Genomic DNA, 18,068 nt, shown 5'->3' with positions numbered 1-18,068 from the left:
GGAAGCTGTCGTCGGTAACTCTCTCTCTCTCTCGCCCTCTCTTTCTCTCTCTAACATTCATTTCTTTTTCTCTATTTTCTGTAAATTATTCATTTTCTCTTCTTCGTGGTTGCAAATCGATCGTTATGGCTTCTTCTTCATCATCCGTTTTTTTTTCTTGTTGTATATTTGGATTCTATGTCGTGACGTTGCTTTTTTTTTTTTCCCCTTCTCGTTTCGATGGTTCTCTCGTGGGGGACTGTTTGTTTCTTCTGCGTTTTTCTTTCTTTGTTTCTTCTGCGTTTTTCTTTCTTTCTTTCTTCTGCGTTTTTCTTTCTTTCTTTCTTTTATGTTGATTTTCGGTTTTATATTTACCGCTTCTATGTGAAAATGTTAGGTTTTTCGTAATGATCCTGATTTTGTGCTATGGGTTGATCTTCTGGGCTTCAAGTGTTTCATATCTTCCGGTTTCGAATCTTCATTGCTTCACACAAAAATCTCACCTTTGTTGCGTTGAAAATTAAGGAGAAATAAATCTTTTACTATATTTCTTTGGATAAACTGTTAACTTTATCATTAGCAAAAAAAAAAAAAAAAAAAAAAAACTGTTAACTTTAGGTTTTGAGTTCCACTAAGTTTTATGTTTCGAGATACATTTTCTATTTGGGGTTTTTCATTTCTTATAAACCATATAGTAAGTCTAAAGAAAATGGTGAGAAATGGACTAAAATGACTCCAATGGTTTATATATATATATATATATATATAGTTTGAGAGACCAGTAACTTTTATAATTTTTATTTTGGAGAAAAAAAAAAGTAAGCTGTTATCACCATTTAGGTGTTAGCAGAATGTTACCTTGTTTCCTTTTGTTGTTTGATGGGACCTTATCCGGTACGCCAACACATGCCAATACAGGTATGCCAAGTTTTCTATCTGTCGGATTTATATAAAATCACATAAAAGTAAAAAAATATGCAGATCCAACGGTTAAAAAAACTTAGCCTACCAGTATGCCAGGCGTACCGGAGAATCTCTCCTTATATTTTGCTTTGCTTTGAAATGTATTGTTCCTGCTAATTTTGTATTATTGAAATCATGATCATAACTTTTTTTTTCCCCTTTCATAGTTTATAATTCTTTTTGCTATTTTTTCTTTCAGGGTTTATGATATTAATGTACTTCTTTGAAACATATTTGGATCTGAGGCAACATGCGGCCCTAAAACTGCCAACTCTTCCAAAAACTTTAGTGGGAGTAATCAGCCAAGAGAAATTTGAAAAGTCTAGGGCCTATAGTCTTGATAAAAGGTATGTTATGAAGTAATTGTATTCTCTGTGTAAGTAGTACTGTTTGTCAAAGGAATCAGTACATGTTTGCACGTATGGGTTTTTTCTTGTCTGATTAATCTTTCTTTACTTTCAGCCACTTCCATTTTGTCCATGAGTTTGTATCTATACTTATGGACTCTTCAATTTTGTTCTTTGGGGTGTTGCCTTGGTTTTGGAAGGTTAGTGATTGGAATTTTTAGTGATGGCCCTTTCCTTTGTTGTTGTAGTACTATCGGTGGTTGATCACTTGATTTCTTTTCTAAACTGCAGAAATCGGGAGATTTTTTGGTGTTAGTTGGCCTCAACGCAGAGAATGAAATACTACACACTCTTGCATTTTTGGCTGGTGTCATGATTTGGTCACAGGTGGGACTTGATTTCTCTTTCTTCCCCCGAAAAGCGTCTGTTTCTTAACCACTTTAGCTTTGACGTGACTAAATGATAGCCCCTTGATCTGTTTCATTTATGCATGTTTGTTAGTATTGTCGGAGTCAGTTACTCAGCTTGTATTGTTAGTAATGAAACGGTTCGGGTTGTTTCATGTTAGTTAGTAGGAAGGATTCTAATTTCTGATTGGATAGTGGAAGATCAGCTGAGAGATAGAGAGAAGAGAAGCTAGGTATTGGTTGGGAATTTTCTTGGCTAAGTCGTAGTAGGGACGGGGCAAATCCTCTAAATCTGCTGGGTTGTTGGTTCGTTGTACAGATGCCATTTGGCTGATTCATTTGCTTCAATAGGAGAGATTCAATTCGTGTTTGTGCTCATTTCCATTCTTTTGCTAAGAAAACCCTAGGTCTCAACACTAAACTCCGTGCAAACAATTATTAGCATTTTCCCTCTTTCTAAGGGATCCAGTAATCTTATCTTGATGAAGTGCTTAGTGTTGTATGTGATGGAAAATAACCAAAACTGAGTTTTATTTTCTTGGTATACTTGGTAACAAGCTGAGCAGAGCTTGGACTTGTTCAGTATAGTGTTTTCTTTTCTCTTAGGTGGTACCTCTGCTTTATTCGCGGAGTCTATTATGCATTCTTCGTTCTTGGAAAGGAGAAGGCGATCCTTTTCCATTTGAAACTAGTTGTTTATTGCTTTCATATTTTATTTTAACAGTTACAAGTATTTGAGTATTACCATTTGGGAAATATATTGAAATTACTCTTTACCTTTTACTTATTGTCTACTTATGAAGTTGTTGACCGTTTGTTTTTCGAATGTATTTACAGATAACAGATCTGCCATTCTCTCTTTATTCCACTTTTGTGATCGAGGCTCGGCATGGTTTTAATAAAGTTTGTACTCCCACTCTGGTTAAGATGTTGTTTAATCTTGTTTTATTTCGTGGTTTACCAGTCTTCTGCTGTTCCAAATTCGTTTACCAGTCTTCTGCTGTTCCAAGATCTTACCATTAGTGTATTACAAATTCGTTTTCTTATGGTCCACTTTTGCAGCAAACAATATGGCTATTCTTTAGAGACTTGGTTAAAGGAATTTGCCTTGCTGTCATACTTGGTCCTCCTATTGTGTCTGCAATCATTATTATAGTACAGGTAACTTCATGCCCCCTTAATTCAGCAAGCACTATTTATTTGGAGTATTTGGTTGTTGTGTTGACATAGATTGGTACTTCTTCTTAGTTAATCCGTAAAATAATTCATTTGCCTATAATGTTTCTGTTTTGCTTTATGTTTATATTTCTTATTACCCTTTTATCTGGTATCTAGTTCCTATGTTATTTTGCATCCCTCTCCAGCCATGGTCAAATTTTGTGTTGCTATATGTGATTGCAGAAGGGAGGGCCATACCTGGCCATATATCTCTGGGCGTTTATGTTCGTTCTTTCAATTGTGATGATGACAATCTACCCTATTCTAATAGCTCCACTTTTTAACAAATTCACGCCTGTGAGTGTTCAGAAAAGTTGTCATTCGCTAAAATTGTTCATACCAGGTTATCATTTGGTTTTGACTTTCTTTTCCTTGTTTATGCTATGATCATAGCTTTCAGAAGGTGGTCTCAGGGAAAAAATTGAAAACCTTGCTTCATCCCTTAAGTTTCCGTTGAAGAAGTTGTTTGTTGTGGACGGGTCAACAAGGTCAAGTCATAGCAATGTGAGCTTTTAGCTGCTTATATGCTTTACTGGCTTTTTTATACACTTTGCATTTTCTCTTGATATGAAATAAAGAGTTAACCGATATTGTTTAGGATTACATTTACTTTCATTCTCAGTTTCCTTAAAGAAAATTAAAAAAAGAAAAGAAAAAGTAAAAAGAAATATCTTCTTATTTAAATTTGGAGATGTAGGGTTCAAAGAGGTAATAAGAAGTTTGGCGGAGGGCTCCAGTTTCTAACACGGGTTCACAAAGTGGGTTCGGGGGGTTTCTGGGTATCGAAAAAAATAATAATAAGTGGTACTGAGTAATATCATATAAAAGACAGTTGCTTGCCCATCTCTGATGTCTTGTTTCTTGCTGTCATTGTGCATAATTGAACGTATTTTCTGATCGTTTAATATAAACCTTGAAAATAAGGAAATGTTCTTGTTAATTGTTACTGGCAATTGGAAAAGGGAAGCTTATTCCCACTTTATGTTCTCTGCTAAACTGCATTACAAAGTGATTAGCAAAATATGGGAATGTTACCCCCACAAATGCTACGAGGTAACTGATGTTTATTTAGGATGCTATTATTGAAATAGGGCACATCATTCTTCCATTAGCTAACCACAAGGATCGGAAATGATTATCCTATGTGGTTTAGACTGCTTTGCTATATCTGTGGCTGATTGCCTGATTCATGTTATTTTGCAGGCCTACATGTACGGATTCTTTAAAAACAAGAGGATTGTTCTCTATGATACACTGATTCAACAGGTGAGGAGTTGTGGGTTTTTTATTATTTTTTATTATTTTTAAGTTCCTCAACTTGTTTTTTTGTTTTATGTTTGGATTTATTATTTGTTTTATCCTTGAGTTATGGAAATTTATTCCTTGCTAGTTGCTTCCTTCTTTAAATTCTTTCATTTGGGTATTTGAGTGCTGCATTACTAGTCTTTCATAAATTCTTTGAAGGCTACAGAAGGAAATTAGTTGGTTGATGTACTTTCAGTTAAGAGTATCGGTGAATGAGGGAATTTTGAGTCCTTGTCGACATATCTAATTGTTTTCTAGGCATTACAATACTTTGAATGTGCTAGCTTAAGTGGGTTTGGCATTATAGGGTTATTACTGTTCGTTTGCAATGCTTCAAGCCGTTTTGTGATAAGTTGGAAACCCCCACAGCTCTTTCCTCTGCTGTCTGTTTTTCAACATATTTTGAAGAGACTGCCTATCCGGAAAAATTTTCCAGAGAATTTCCTTGTGATTTCCTGTCTCTTTTCTTTCTTTCTTCTTTTTATTTTTTTAAATGAAAATAATTAAAAAAAAAAAAAACTACTGTTAGAAAGCATTTCTTTTTTTATATTTTTATTTGTACTGGTTAATTAATATCATTCCCCAGTTTGCTCGGCAGTCAACTCTTCTGTTTATCACCTTTAGCTATGCTTATAGGTTGCATTTCCTTGTTGCCAATGTTAAGTGTAAGTTTAGACATGTTCCCTCCCTCTACTGTTCAAAGGTCTTTACATGGATAATGGTGTCTTGTAGTGCAAAAACGATGAAGAAATTGTTGCTGTGATAGCTCACGAGCTAGGGCATTGGAAACTTAATCATACAATGTACTCATTTATCGCTGTGCAAGTAAGCTGCAATCTTTCTCTTACCTATCTTAATTTTCTAACAAAGACGTGCTTGACTGATAGTGGGATTTGTTGTGACTTGTATAGCTTTTTAATTGTAGAAAACAACAGATAGTGTCGAAATGATTAGCATTTTAATTGACATGAGAAGCATATTGATTATGTAAAAGTTTTTGCTCCGTTTAGAAGTTCTTTGTGAGATTAAGTGTTAAGTAAATCTTGTGGTTTAGTCACTTATCAAAAAGGAAAAAAAGAAAAAAAAATCTTGTGGTTTAGTTCTTCCGACTAAGCCTTTTTTTTTTTTTTTGGGACAATTTATGGGCCCAAACCTCTGATTGATGTGCTATTGAGAATCCTAGTTGTGGTGTCACTTGTCTTGAAAGGAAATTTGAGGAGTCTTTTCAGAGTTTGGGATCTTTCTTTATTTCCTTTGAAACTCGAATCAATAGGGCTAGGGAAAACTTGAAGCAGGGAAATTTGGCTGAACTTCAACTGACCTAATATTTTAATCTTCAGAATCTTTTGACGTTAGGTTTTGTCTCTGGATAGTGCCTTACCAAGTGCTGTTTGCTTGCTTTATCATTTTTTCTTTATTGTAATGTAGATCCTTACATTTTTACAATTTGGAGGATATACTCTTGTGAGGAACTCAAGCAACTTGTTTCGAAGTTTTGGGTTTGATACACAGCCAGTACTCATTGGACTCATAATATTTCAGGTACTTGCGTATAAAACATGATCCGCCGTATGTATGTCATACAATTTTGTTTGGAATTGCTCATTGCATTAGCATTGCAAAATAATGGTTGCTTTACTTAAAATTTGCCGGTGTCTCCTAGGTTCCTGATATCATAGATACTTTTCATATACATACCATGTCTTGCCTTTGGATAAACCAATAGCATCTATATATATAGGAGAACAAGACTAATCAGTACTTGACAGAAACCCAACTCACGTTATTTGGCCATCGTCTTGCTATTGTTTCTTCTGTAGTAAACAAAAATCCTTGATGTTATTCTCCGACACTTCTAAGTTAATGAAACTGCAAACTTCAATATCTTACTTTCACGTATAGACAAATTATACCTGGGATGGTTTTGCGACTTATCTTTATCTGGCTTGTTATTTGCAGCATACTGTAATACCTCTCCAGCACCTAGTTAGTTTCGGTCTTAACCTTGTCAGCAGATCTTTTGAATTTCAGGTAACTTTTATATGGAGGTTGTTTTGCTGATTAAGTTGCCTTTTTTTTTTTCCTTCCCTTTTTCGAAAACTTAATATTTTCGTCTATATATTGTATTTTGCAGGCTGATGCCTTTGCTAAGAAGCTTGGTTACACCTCCTCCCTTCGTGTCGCTCTCGTGAAACTACAGGTAACATATTGTCGGTTCTCTTTCCCCATCACTGCTCTTTAGGAGTCTTTCTGCATGGTGATCTTTCATTTGAATTGTGTAGGCAGATTTAACGTCCCAAAAGGGGTTTGCTTTACATTCTCAATAGGTGCATTTGGTTGTGGAATATATCCTGTCAAATTTGAGGTCATTAGAAAATAGGTTGTATTACTATTACACTCCAAAAACGTCCAAGACTTGAGTCGGTGTTGATGCATACTTGTTGATGTTTTCGTAGTCTGTACACGTTTTTCGTCTGGTGAAGAATTGCATTACTGAATGGATATATGCGTTTTACAGGAAGAGAATTTGTCAGCTATGAATACTGATCCATGGTACTCGGCTTATCACTATTCGCATCCCCCGCTTGTCGAAAGGTTGGCTGCACTTGATGAGCCAGATAAAAAGGCAGACTAACACGGCCTACCTTTGGATATACATCATTAGAACGTCAAAGTATTGGGAATCCTTGCGAGTCAATAGCTCTATCTGCTAATGGAGCTCACACATCTTCCCAACTAGCAGTAATATAACTCATTGTAGCTAAGAGTTAAATCATTCACCAAGAAATGACCAAAAAGAGGAGAGAGAATGAAGAATTTGTCATAAATCTGTTATGTTTCCAAACTAACAATCATAACGACTTGCGCTAAGTTAAAGAGTTATGCTTATTTTGGTGGCTTTCTGCTATATGATGTATTGTAGTTTCTTTTGGGAAAAAACTTTTCACAGCGACTATCCTAATTTACCTTCCAAGCTTTTCTATATCCGTAGAGGAATTCTTATCTTAAATGCATTGTGGAATTTGACAGATGGGCTGTTTTCGTGCTTTATGTATGTATATGTGTTTTCTGCAACTTGTGCCACTGCCCACTAGTAAATTGTAATCAATTAATTAGGAACAGATTTGGATATCTATCTCCTTCACGCACCTAAATACCTAAATTTACAACTAAGGCCCAAGTTTTCCATTTTTTACAGTTTTTCGGATGGAAATTATAAGAGACTGGTCATATTTTAAAACATTCATGGTACATAGCATATTATTAAATATTTATGATAAATAACATATCTACAGTAATAATTTATTTTGCTTTAATTTTAAAACATTCATGGTAAATAAAACATTCATGGTAAATAAAATATTATAAAATATTTATAATAATAATTTTTAAAATATTTATGGTAAACAACATATTTACGGTAATAATTCATTTACATAACAAATTTATAAAGTAAATTTACCATAAATATGCTTCTAAATTAACCACTTATCGTTATCTATCATACATTCTTTATTACATCTTATTTATCATTAGTATTTTCAGAAAAAATACCATTTAACTCTTTCAGAGCAAGGAATAGCACAACAAGACAGCAAGGAAGTGCAGCAGCACATGTTTGAAGCGCTGCAGCCAAAGAAACATTACCTTTTAGGTGCTTGCAGTGCAGTCATAGGCGCTGCAGCGCCTGTTTGGGACGCTGCAGAGCCTTTTGTGCAGGCCCTCGGACCTGTTGGTTTTGGTAGCAGCGGGGATCCTGCAGAAATTGTGCATATGTGTGTGATTTGTGATCAGAAACGTTTCGAACTATTGCAGCCATTGGTGATATATTTTCACACATATCTGAACACCTATTAGTAATAGATATAACTGCTGTAATAGATGTATTAATCCATGAAGAGATATCTTTACATTGAAAGGTACCTTTATGTGAACGGTTTTGATGGTTGAAGATGGTGTGTTCATTTATGAAATGACACTTCTGTCTTTATTAATTTTCTAGAAAATTTTCAAACCTTATTCATGTTATGGAACACTATTATTGCTAGATATTGTGTTTAAGAATTTGTTGTATCTTGGGGGTACTTTGCAATAGAAACTCATTATCAAACTTTGAGAAGTTAGTGCAAATAAAACTTAAAATAAAATATTTTTATATGTCTTAAACCCTCTTATTTTCTGCATTCTTTTTATCATCTACACTCAAATTTCCTAACATTATCCGTAGTACGCCATAATGTGTGCGCACTCTTGCTTACTCTTATTCTTATGCCTAATAAGAATAAAGTATGTACAATAGTATGCATCTTGTCAGGTTTCAATATAGAATATGTTTTGATTCTCAAATAAAATGTATAGAATGCATTATGCAATACATAAGTGATTATTCTTACAAGAATCACCACAATATCTGCAACACATATGCAGTCCTCATAGTGACAGACCAGCAAACAAGTATATTTATGTATCTGCGACTTTGCTTTGGCATATTGTATCAAAAAAAAAAAAAAAAAAAAAACTTTGTTTTGACATAATTGATAATACAAATTAGGATTCCTCTCAGGGAAATGAACAAAAATGAATAAATAAATAAATAAATAAAAGAAAGTGATTGGGATCCAATGGCTAGGAGTGAGTTTGAGCATTGTTTTCTCGTGACGCGGGAAATTAATTTTTAAGATATATTGCGGTTATCCGTGAGATCAAAAAAATCTTTTCTGTAAGTGAAAATCTATAATATTGTATCCTCATTTAAGAAAATTTTTCTTCCAACCAATTAAATTAATAAATGCAACCATTTGATCTCTGAAACACATTCTTCATTACTCGACACATTCTAATTAGAGTAAAAATCTTTTTAAACTTAAACTGTCAAGGGGAAACAAAGAGACTATAACTTCCTTCTTTATTATTTTCTTCTTTCTTTATTATTGCTTCTTTTTTGTTGTGTTTAAACCCCTTCACAAGAAAAATATTACAGAATTAGAGTTTTTTTTTTGTATATAAAGGATATACTTGTAAATAGCTTTTTTCTTGTTTTTTGTCTTTTTCTTATTTGTTGAGCTGGAGGTTTGTTACAACAAAACTCAGGTCGTCCAGCATTTGATGTATATATTTTTCTGGCTATTGGCCTCTTCTTCTAGAATGAGATTTTCAGCTTCTCTTCTCAGAACTTTCCCTTTCTAATAAAAAACAAAGTTTAAAGGAGCAATCATACGTTTCATAAAACATCAAGGTCTAATGGCTATTAAAGGAGCAACCCCATTGATATTGGCTTGAACTTCAAGCACACATCCTGTGGAAGTGTATAGTTGTAGCCAGCACAGAACATTTGAGAATTTAAGAGACAATATGGTTTATTGATCAAGTTTAGGGGGTTAATTTCAAATTTACTCCCTAGAGAATAGTCGTTATCTTACTCCGTCCCTTACTTTTTCAAATTTTTATTATTTTTTCTTCCTATTTCTCTTCTTTTTTTTTTTTTTCTCTTCCTTTCAAACATTGTCCATTCTTTTCGTTTCCTTATCGTAAAATTTTCTCTTTTTTCTTTATTTGTAATTTCAATCTTTATATTATAAATAAGGATATGTGTCCTTTTATATATCTTGATCTATTATGGTAATGGATTTCATCCATCGGATCTTGGTCTAAGAGTGGTTTTTCTATTTTATTTTTAACATTTTTGTGTGCTTTTGCATGGACTTTAATATCTTGATCTATTATGGTAATGTATTTCATCCACTTGCGGTGTTATATGTACACTAATTGTTGCACAATGAATTCCTCCATTTTTTTAGTCAAAATAATAGTTTTAACTGTTTTTATTTGGAGAAAATTATTGATTCTACCCCCTTAAGTACATGACTTATTAAAAGTATTCATTTTAAAAAACTCTGCCTTTTGACTAATTCTAGTCTAAAAGATAGAAATATATTGACTAATGTTAAGGGGTAGAAATAAAATAGGGTTCCACTTCAAGGGATATTTACATTTTTGTACTCTATATTTTAGGTTTATTCAAAATGTATACATTTGGTTTTTAATCTCATCAAATGTATAACTTCAAATTAGATTTAATATACGAATCTATATCTTATTTCGGTCAATAATTGATTTTAACTTTTAAATGACCAAACTATCCTTAAAAAAAGAGAGAAAAGAAACTAAAACTTACAAAAAAAAAATTAAAACACAAAAAAAATCCATTTCAATTGTATTTTGTATATTTTTTAGGTCAAAACTAGTTTATGGTTTTTTTTTCTAGTTTTTTATCCAAGGGTATTTTAGATATTTCTAAGGTTAAAATCAAGAATTGGTTGTGAAAATGTATAAATTTAGGTATTAAATTTAATTTAAAAGTATGTATTTAATGAGATTAAAAACTGAATGTATAATTTTTAAATAAATCTAAAACACAGGATATAAAAATGTACATATCCCTTTTAAAAATTTCCTACCTACAGAGTAGAAATGTAAGAATATTACATGTCTGACTAAAAAATTTTTAAGGGCCCATTTGAAAAGTGGGTTCAAACCAAAGAGAAAGCACTGTTAGAACCAGACCAAAGTGGTTTGAACCCATCCTTCAAACATACCCCAATTCTAACACAAACTCTAATGCAAATCTTCCAAATTCAATCTTCAATTTAACTGGAAGTTAACAAAATGGGGTATATTTTAATAATTTCAAATGTCTGGGATAAATTGTCAAAATAGAAGTTTTAGGAGGTAAGTTGTCAAAACAAAAAATTGAGATAGTTAAATTTAAAAGGCTTAAAACGTTTACCCAATTTGGTGTGATAATGTGGGAATCCTTTTGCTACTTAAATTACATTATTCAGGATATAAAATTACCATATCAATTGTTGTTGTACAACATTAATGTAAAAATTTTGCATACGTAAATTCAATTTTGATGGGCGTGGCTAGATAAAAAAAAAAAAAAAAAAACAAGGGAGGTTACGCACAAGCAGGATCCCAAATTAAAAATAAAAAGGTAAGAGAGAGAGAGAGAGAGAGAGAACAAATTGCTTCTCATCTCTCCATTTCAAAAAAAAAAATGCTGCTCATCCATAATAATAGGATCTAATTCTGCAAACTATACATTGTTTGAGGCCGTTTACTATAATGACGGCATTATAATTAACATGTGGCTTATACTCTCATGCTGCTCTTTACATTGTCTTCCCTCTTAACAATTGGGACCCATTAATGATCGCCAACAATTACTTAGATTGTGTGAGTATCGTCAAATTTTATATTTTTATTTATCTTATCAAAGAATAATAGAGGTGAAAATTTAGGCTATCTGGCTCGAACTTAATAGCCCTAGTGAGAATTTTGAGCCGGCTCAGTTTATTATTTTCATTGAGCCGGGCTAATTTTAAAAGAAGGAAGGTCGATCCAATAGGTCTCGTGGCTCGAAATTTACAAAGTATTTTTAAGATAAATTTTAAAAAAGATGTGTAAACAGCCCGAAGAAAGTTTAAGGCTTAAAACCTAAGCTCGACCAACCAGGAGTTAGGGCCGGCCCAAGACAGGGCCAACAATATCAGGCCTCAGGCCGGCCCATTTAGTTCGACCTAAATTTACAGCTCTAATGAATAATGAGGGAGTTGTGAGAGAGGAGAGGAGACTGGAAGTTAAAATCTAAAAGTCCACTACACACTCCAAAACAATGGTAGTTCTAATCACACCCCTCTTTTTACTCTCTCTACACACACCTTCTAAGTACACATTTCACTTAATTTTAAAAGAATTAAATTCTTCTTACATACCCCTAATATTATAAGATTACCTTTAACTATTTTTATAAGATTATTAATTCTTAAACATTTTATTTTTCTTTCTGCACTCATACTTTTATTTTAATTTGCTATTTTAATAGTATTATTTTTTATTTCTTTTTTTTTTTAGAAGTTTTGGACGTGAAGTCTTTTCTCATACATAAAGAAAATTTACTGTTGCATTTTTTAAAAAAAAATAAATAAAGGACTAAATATAAGAATAATCACAATATAATTGTTATATCTGTTGAGGTATTGATAAAAAAGAAAAAAATAGGAAAATAAAAGCGATTTCTGAAGAGTATAAAAAAATAGAGATAGAATGAAACATAAAAAGAAGAAAAACAATGCAACGTTATAAAAGCAAAAGGATAAAATAAAATAGTCATCCTTTAAAAACAAAATAATTAATAAAAAACAAAATTTAGGATAATATTATGTGGGGTGTGTTAAAAGAAAAAAATATGTAATTGTTTTTCTTTTATAACAAAATTTGATTATGTAATTAAGTCATGATAATTGTCTTTTTTTTATCATTTTATGCGAGGATTCTTTTATCATTAGGAATTAAATTTTAAAGGGAGTGTGAAGAATAACATGTGTGTAAATAGAATCACCCCTAAAACAATAGAGGACGCAACTTATTCATGTTTTCATCTTCTTAATAATATCATGTCATATTACTTAAAATATCAAGTCCCTGTTTGTTTTACTAATTTAGCTCAGTTTAACTCAGTTTGAATAGTGAGCATGGTTTAAATTCATATCTAATAAGCACTCAGTTTGAATTATATTTCATATTTAAACTGAGTTAAACTGTCTAACTTAGAGTTTAGCTCCTCCTTAAGTTCAATTGTTCAAAGTCAAACTATTTTTTAACAATAAAGAGGTGGTCACACTATTTTTCATACATATTAAACACACATTTAAATTTTATTCTTTGTTAAGATTAAAATTTAAACTACATTGAAACGTTAATTTAAAATATAATTTAAATTACACAGTTTAAATTTTTCTATTCAAATAAAAAAAATTCAAAACAACAAAATTCGTATCAACGAACTAAACACATCAACTAAAATAACATCTCAATTAAAATATAACACATTTTAATTAAAATATTTTTTAAAATAATATGATACGTTAATTAAAATGACATCTCAATTTAAATATGACACGTCTTAATTAAAATATTCTTTTAAGTAAGATGACATTGATTAATTGGACCCAAATACGATGGCATCATTCAAAGGGTAATTTAGTAATCACACATACTCGACAGCTCAACTGGCACAGTCCTACCACTGTAATGAAGGAGAACAAGAAAGAATTATACACCTTTTTAAACGCTCTCTCTCTCTCTCTACCTCCAAATTCTATTGCCGGAGAATTCTCATTAAAAAACAATTTAAAAAAAAAACTGAAAAATTCATCGAATTCTCCGGCAACTGAAATGCCCCAAAACCTGCCACAACACTTCCCTCTCTAAGCAATCCACCAAAACGACAACAAAAGGAGAAGAAACGACCAAAAAAGCAAGCAAGATGTCGGTGTACGACGCTGCGTTTGTGAACTCGGAGCTGTCGAAGCCGACATCAATCTTCGGCCTCCGGCTATGGGTGGTCATCGGGATCCTCGTCGGGTCCCTCATCGTCATCACTCTCTTCCTCCTCTCCATCTGCATCACCTCTCGCCACCGCACCAACGGCAAGGCCACCGCCAAAACGGCGTCGTCTTCTAAGCCGGCCATGGCGGCCTCCGATGTCCACACTCCGGTGATCTCCAAGGAAATCCAGGAGATCGTGCACCACCCGAGGGAGGCCGAAATCCAGGTCGAGATCGGGAAGCCCGACCACCGCGTCGTCGTCTACTCGGATCGGGTCTCCAGTGGCGAGAGCCGAGGGACAATGATGAGCGGCGGCGGCGTAGGAGGAGATACGGCGTCGTTCGGCGGGAGCGGGAATGTGGGCCCCGAGGTGTCGCATCTCGGTTGGGGGAGGTGGTATACTCTCAGAGAGCTCGAAGCGGCGACCAACGGACTTTCTCCGGAGAATGTCATTGGAGAAGGAGGCTATGGGATTGTGTATGGTGGGATTCTTGGTGACGGTACTAGAGTCGCCGTTAAGAATCTCTTGAATAACAGGTAAAATTCTCATGATTTCTTCTTTTTTATTGGATGTTTGGTTGGTGAGAAAGTAGAAGGAAAGTGAGAAAAGTTGGTGCGTTTTTTATTATTTGTTTCTGTTTGTGTTCTATTAATGTTAGTTTAGATTAAATTAAATTGGTGGAAAAGTAATGGAATTGATAGATAAGTGATTTTTGGTTTGTTTGCTGGTAGTGGAAAATTGAAAATTCAATTCTTAGTATCTGATGAGACATATTACATGTTTGCTTTTGAAATTTATATGTTTGCTTTTGAAATTTATTTGCGGTTTTATGTGGTTTGATGAAGTTCTTTTTTATTTTGTTTTATTTTATTTCTGGTATTGAGTAATTCTCAGCATTCTAATGACGTGTTTGTGTATGTTTGCAAATACATTGCCAGTCTTTTTTGTGTATTTTCGTTATTCTTGTCTTGTTTTGATTGAATTTGTGCTGTAAATTCGTTTGCTTTATGACAAGAAAGGAACCCATCTTCTTCCTTCTAGACTTCAGTAGTAATATTCGCTTGCCTAAAAAATTATTGATATTGATACCTGCTCAGTTTTATTCACCAATTTTTATCCCATTTTTGGATTTTGAATTTTGCATCGTATCCCTTTATTTTTACTGTTCATCAATGGCTACTTGCTCGGATTTGTTAACCTTTTTTTATCCATTCTTCTGGATTTTGAATATTGTACTATCTTTTTACATGTATAAGCAATGCGTTTGCTCATGAGAATGGTCAATTGTCAGGGGTCAAGCTGAGAGGGAGTTTAAGGTGGAGGTTGAAGCAATTGGGCGTGTGCGGCACAAAAATCTTGTGAGACTGCTTGGATATTGTGTTGAGGGTGCATATCGGTAGGAACAATCTATATTGGAATGCTGAGCTCTATTAAGGCTTCGAGTTTTTGAGTTTTGGTAAGTGTCAGGAGATTTCATCTGTTTGGGTTTTGTTTATCAGGATGCTTGTGTATGAGTATGTTGACAATGGCAATTTGGATCAATGGCTTCACGGAGATGTTGGTGAAGTCAGCCCACTAACATGGGAGATACGTATAAACATCATACTGGGAACAGCAAAAGGGTACTAATATCTATAATTTTGTCTAGACATATTTCCTTTTCAAGTTTAATGTTTATGCATGCCAACATGCCTAAACTTGCATTTTTCATCGACGTGTGCAGGTTGGCTTATCTTCACGAGGGTCTTGAACCAAAAGTTGTCCATCGTGATGTTAAATCTAGCAACATACTACTTGATCGTCAATGGAATGCGAAGGTATCTGATTTCGGTCTTGCTAAGCTCCTGTGCTCTGAGAACAGTTATGTGACAACTCGAGTGATGGGGACTTTTGGGTTAGTATATTTCATTGTATTGTTGCTGGTTTTGGTTATTATTGAATATGTAAAATGGTTTGAGGACACATGCATCAAGAATCTTGTTGTTATGTTCTTAAGAGTTGGAAAACAACTCTCATGGTGTTTTTCTGTAGCTATGTTGCACCAGAATATGCTTGCACTGGAATGCTGAATGAGAAGAGTGATGTTTATAGCTTCGGAATTCTTATCATGGAACTAATCTCTGGGAGAAGCCCTGTTGACTATAGTCGACCACAGGGAGAGGTTAATTTTTTTTCTACACACAATTTCTTTGTAACCTTGTTGCGTCAAATTTTGTTTCCCTGCTGCTAAGTTTAAGTTGAAAATGCATTTTTGTTTGCAGGTGAATCTGGTTGATTGGTTAAAATCCATGGTTGGGAACCGAAAAGCTGAGCAAGTAGTTGATCCCAAGATGCCTGAGATGCCTGCTTCTAAAGCACTTAAACGTATTCTTCTGGTCGCCCTCCGATGTGTTGATCCTGATGCAACAAAGAGGCCAAAAATGGGACATGTAATCCACATGCTAGAGGCAGATGAATTGCTCATTCGTGATGTATGCCACACTGATGCCAAAACTGTTGTTCTTTTAATATTGGATAACCAAGTGCTAATTCTTTACCTATTTCTGTTTCTAATATGCAGGAGCGCCACATTAAGAAAGATTGTTTCCAGTCAAATCGTGATTACCAGCGGGAGAATCCTGGTGTTGCGAAGATAGGTGATAAACAATTGGGTGTAGAGACTTCTGATACAAGCGATGGTAATAGTGTCAGGAGTCATCATCAGCCAACAAGGTGGAGATAACGATGACATTGGAGGATTTGATGACTAACAGATAAGATTCCAGTTTTGAAGCTCAATTTCATTTCCCACAAATTTATTTTTTTGATGTACCTTCAATTGCATAAGATAAAACCGACAGTTCTGCATTTGTTGTATGCTTAGCTTCCTTACCTTTGTCAAATGTACCTGCATCAAATTGTGATGCCCTTGTACAATTGGAAGAAATTTATTTATTTATCCCTTGTTATAGGTACCATAGGTCATCAAATTTGTTCCGTTTGTAAAACATAATGTTGCTAGTGTTACCGTAGAGATACATTATTTCCTAATGTCTACATTATAAAAAGCCAATTTATATAATGACATTTTTCTCCTCTCATCCTCATTTTGGTACATTCTTTACTTCTCATTCTTGAGCTTTCAAACTTTATGTCACCATCATTGCCAGCCTCAAAGCCCAGATGGGGATTATGGGTGGTGGGCCCACCCATTTACCGGCTACTTTGATAAGCACTTATATAGACATCAACATCAAGGCCAACCTCAAAATTTGGATGGTTCTTACAATGGACCAAGTAACCAGCTAATGAGTTGAAAAATATGCTTGCTGCAACATTACTTATTCATGTGGCTTTTCTTTCCCTGGTAGGACCCCTAAGGTGGGAAATCCATGTCCATATTGGAATGGTGTTGGTTTCACCATCAATGAGAGAACATGATTTTGTTTGTTTTTGCATTTCTTTTCTGGGGTTCAAATTACTGTTGAAATTTTGTCGTCGATAAGTGTTCTAGACTCTAGAGTAAGCTGGCGGTTTATTGTTTCATTGGGTAGTCGTTTTGTCCGCTTGCTTTCAGCCTGCAACCTCTGGAGTTTGGAATGTGATTGCTTAGTGGTTTGGTTTTTCTCTTTTGAACTGGTCTTTTAATTCCAACTATTAGTTTTTTGGTCTCTTTTTGCATGCTTTTTTCCTGTGATCAAGCAAGCTATTTAAGAAGCTTGTCTACATGCTCATATATATATATATATATATATATATATTTACACACACACACAAACAACAAGGTATGGTTTTTGTGTTGGGTTTGGGTTTCCTTTCTTGGATTTTTGCGTAACAAAAGGAAAAAAAAAAAAAAAAAAAAAAAAAAAAAAAAAAAAAAAAAAGAGTGGAAAAAATCTCTGGACGAAGGGAAAAGGAAAGTTGCTGAAGAAGTGGCATCTTGGCGTTTGGAACGTTGATCTGGGAAAAAAGTAGAGTAAATGAATAAAAGAAGAGAACCTTAAATAATAAACAAATAAAAGAAAAACTGTACTTGGTTTTGTACTTCTACTTTTAGATGCCTCTAGGCTCTACTTGCATTCCATAAGAAGACCACACCTCTAAACCTTATAAGAAAGGCACCATCTATTTTACAAGCTTTGTTGGTCAATTGACTTTTGTCACCGTTTGACTCTTTGTTCCGATGGAGGTATATCGTCGTATACACAATGAGGTGGGCATCATATGATAGGACTCACGTGAAACTCTCATCTCAAGTGGAGCTTATTTTTGTGTTTGATGGAAAAAAATCTCCATCGGAACAAATAGGACTGCTCTCTCTTTATTCTTTTGTTTTGTTGGTTTAATCCTATTGGTACGACCCGTTGAATTTGGGAAATTTTGAATTTTCTAATCCACTATTCTGTAGTGATAAGTTTTGATAACATAGAGAGCGAGAAAGATGCTTACATAGAGTTATGGATCAATGATTTAAAT

General features: G+C 34.0%; 2 protein-coding genes across 2 annotated transcripts; both read left to right on the top strand.

Moving 5' to 3' along the window:
* Positions 1-6: 6 nt before the first annotated feature.
* On the top strand, positions 7-7,294 carry LOC21404340 (CAAX prenyl protease 1 homolog). Its single transcript, XM_024176423.1, has 14 exons — positions 7-14; positions 1,142-1,289; positions 1,405-1,489; positions 1,581-1,676; positions 2,534-2,599; positions 2,759-2,857; positions 3,098-3,211; positions 3,308-3,418; positions 4,118-4,180; positions 4,952-5,044; positions 5,648-5,761; positions 6,179-6,250; positions 6,354-6,419; positions 6,738-7,294. The coding sequence occupies exons 2-14, from the start codon at positions 1,147-1,149 to the stop codon at positions 6,852-6,854; spliced, it is 1,239 nt and encodes a 412-aa protein (XP_024032191.1). The 5' UTR covers positions 7-14; positions 1,142-1,146; the 3' UTR covers positions 6,855-7,294.
* Positions 7,295-13,336: 6,042 nt separating this feature from the next.
* Positions 13,337-16,681, top strand: LOC21404339 (probable serine/threonine-protein kinase At1g01540). The gene is made up of 7 exons (XM_024176455.1): positions 13,337-14,149; positions 14,905-15,009; positions 15,113-15,235; positions 15,337-15,507; positions 15,645-15,774; positions 15,875-16,084; positions 16,174-16,681. Exons 1-7 carry the CDS (start codon positions 13,551-13,553, stop codon positions 16,333-16,335), a joined length of 1,500 nt encoding a protein of 499 aa, XP_024032223.1. The 5' UTR covers positions 13,337-13,550; the 3' UTR covers positions 16,336-16,681.
* The last annotated feature ends 1,387 nt before the right edge of the window (positions 16,682-18,068 follow it).

Source organism: Morus notabilis, unplaced genomic scaffold (genome assembly GCF_000414095.1).
Source record: "Morus notabilis unplaced genomic scaffold, ASM41409v2 Scaffold248, whole genome shotgun sequence".
NCBI lineage: Eukaryota > Viridiplantae > Streptophyta > Magnoliopsida > Rosales > Moraceae > Morus > Morus notabilis.
This window is presented reverse-complemented; position numbering and strand designations above follow the sequence as displayed.

Excerpts from the sequence above, each read along its gene's own strand:
- LOC21404340 (XM_024176423.1), top strand. The coding sequence starts at position 1,147 with ATGATATTAATGTACTTCTTTGAAACATATTTGGATCTGAGGCAACAT. Across the intron at positions 5,762-6,178 it reads TTGGACTCATAATATTTCAG|CATACTGTAATACCTCTCCA; the intron begins GTACTTGCGTAT and ends TGTTATTTGCAG. Across the intron at positions 6,420-6,737 it reads TCGCTCTCGTGAAACTACAG|GAAGAGAATTTGTCAGCTAT; the intron begins GTAACATATTGT and ends TGCGTTTTACAG.
- LOC21404339 (XM_024176455.1), top strand. The coding sequence starts at position 13,551 with ATGTCGGTGTACGACGCTGCGTTTGTGAACTCGGAGCTGTCGAAGCCG. Across the intron at positions 15,010-15,112 it reads TGTGTTGAGGGTGCATATCG|GATGCTTGTGTATGAGTATG; the intron begins GTAGGAACAATC and ends TTTGTTTATCAG. Across the intron at positions 16,085-16,173 it reads ATGAATTGCTCATTCGTGAT|GAGCGCCACATTAAGAAAGA; the intron begins GTATGCCACACT and ends TCTAATATGCAG.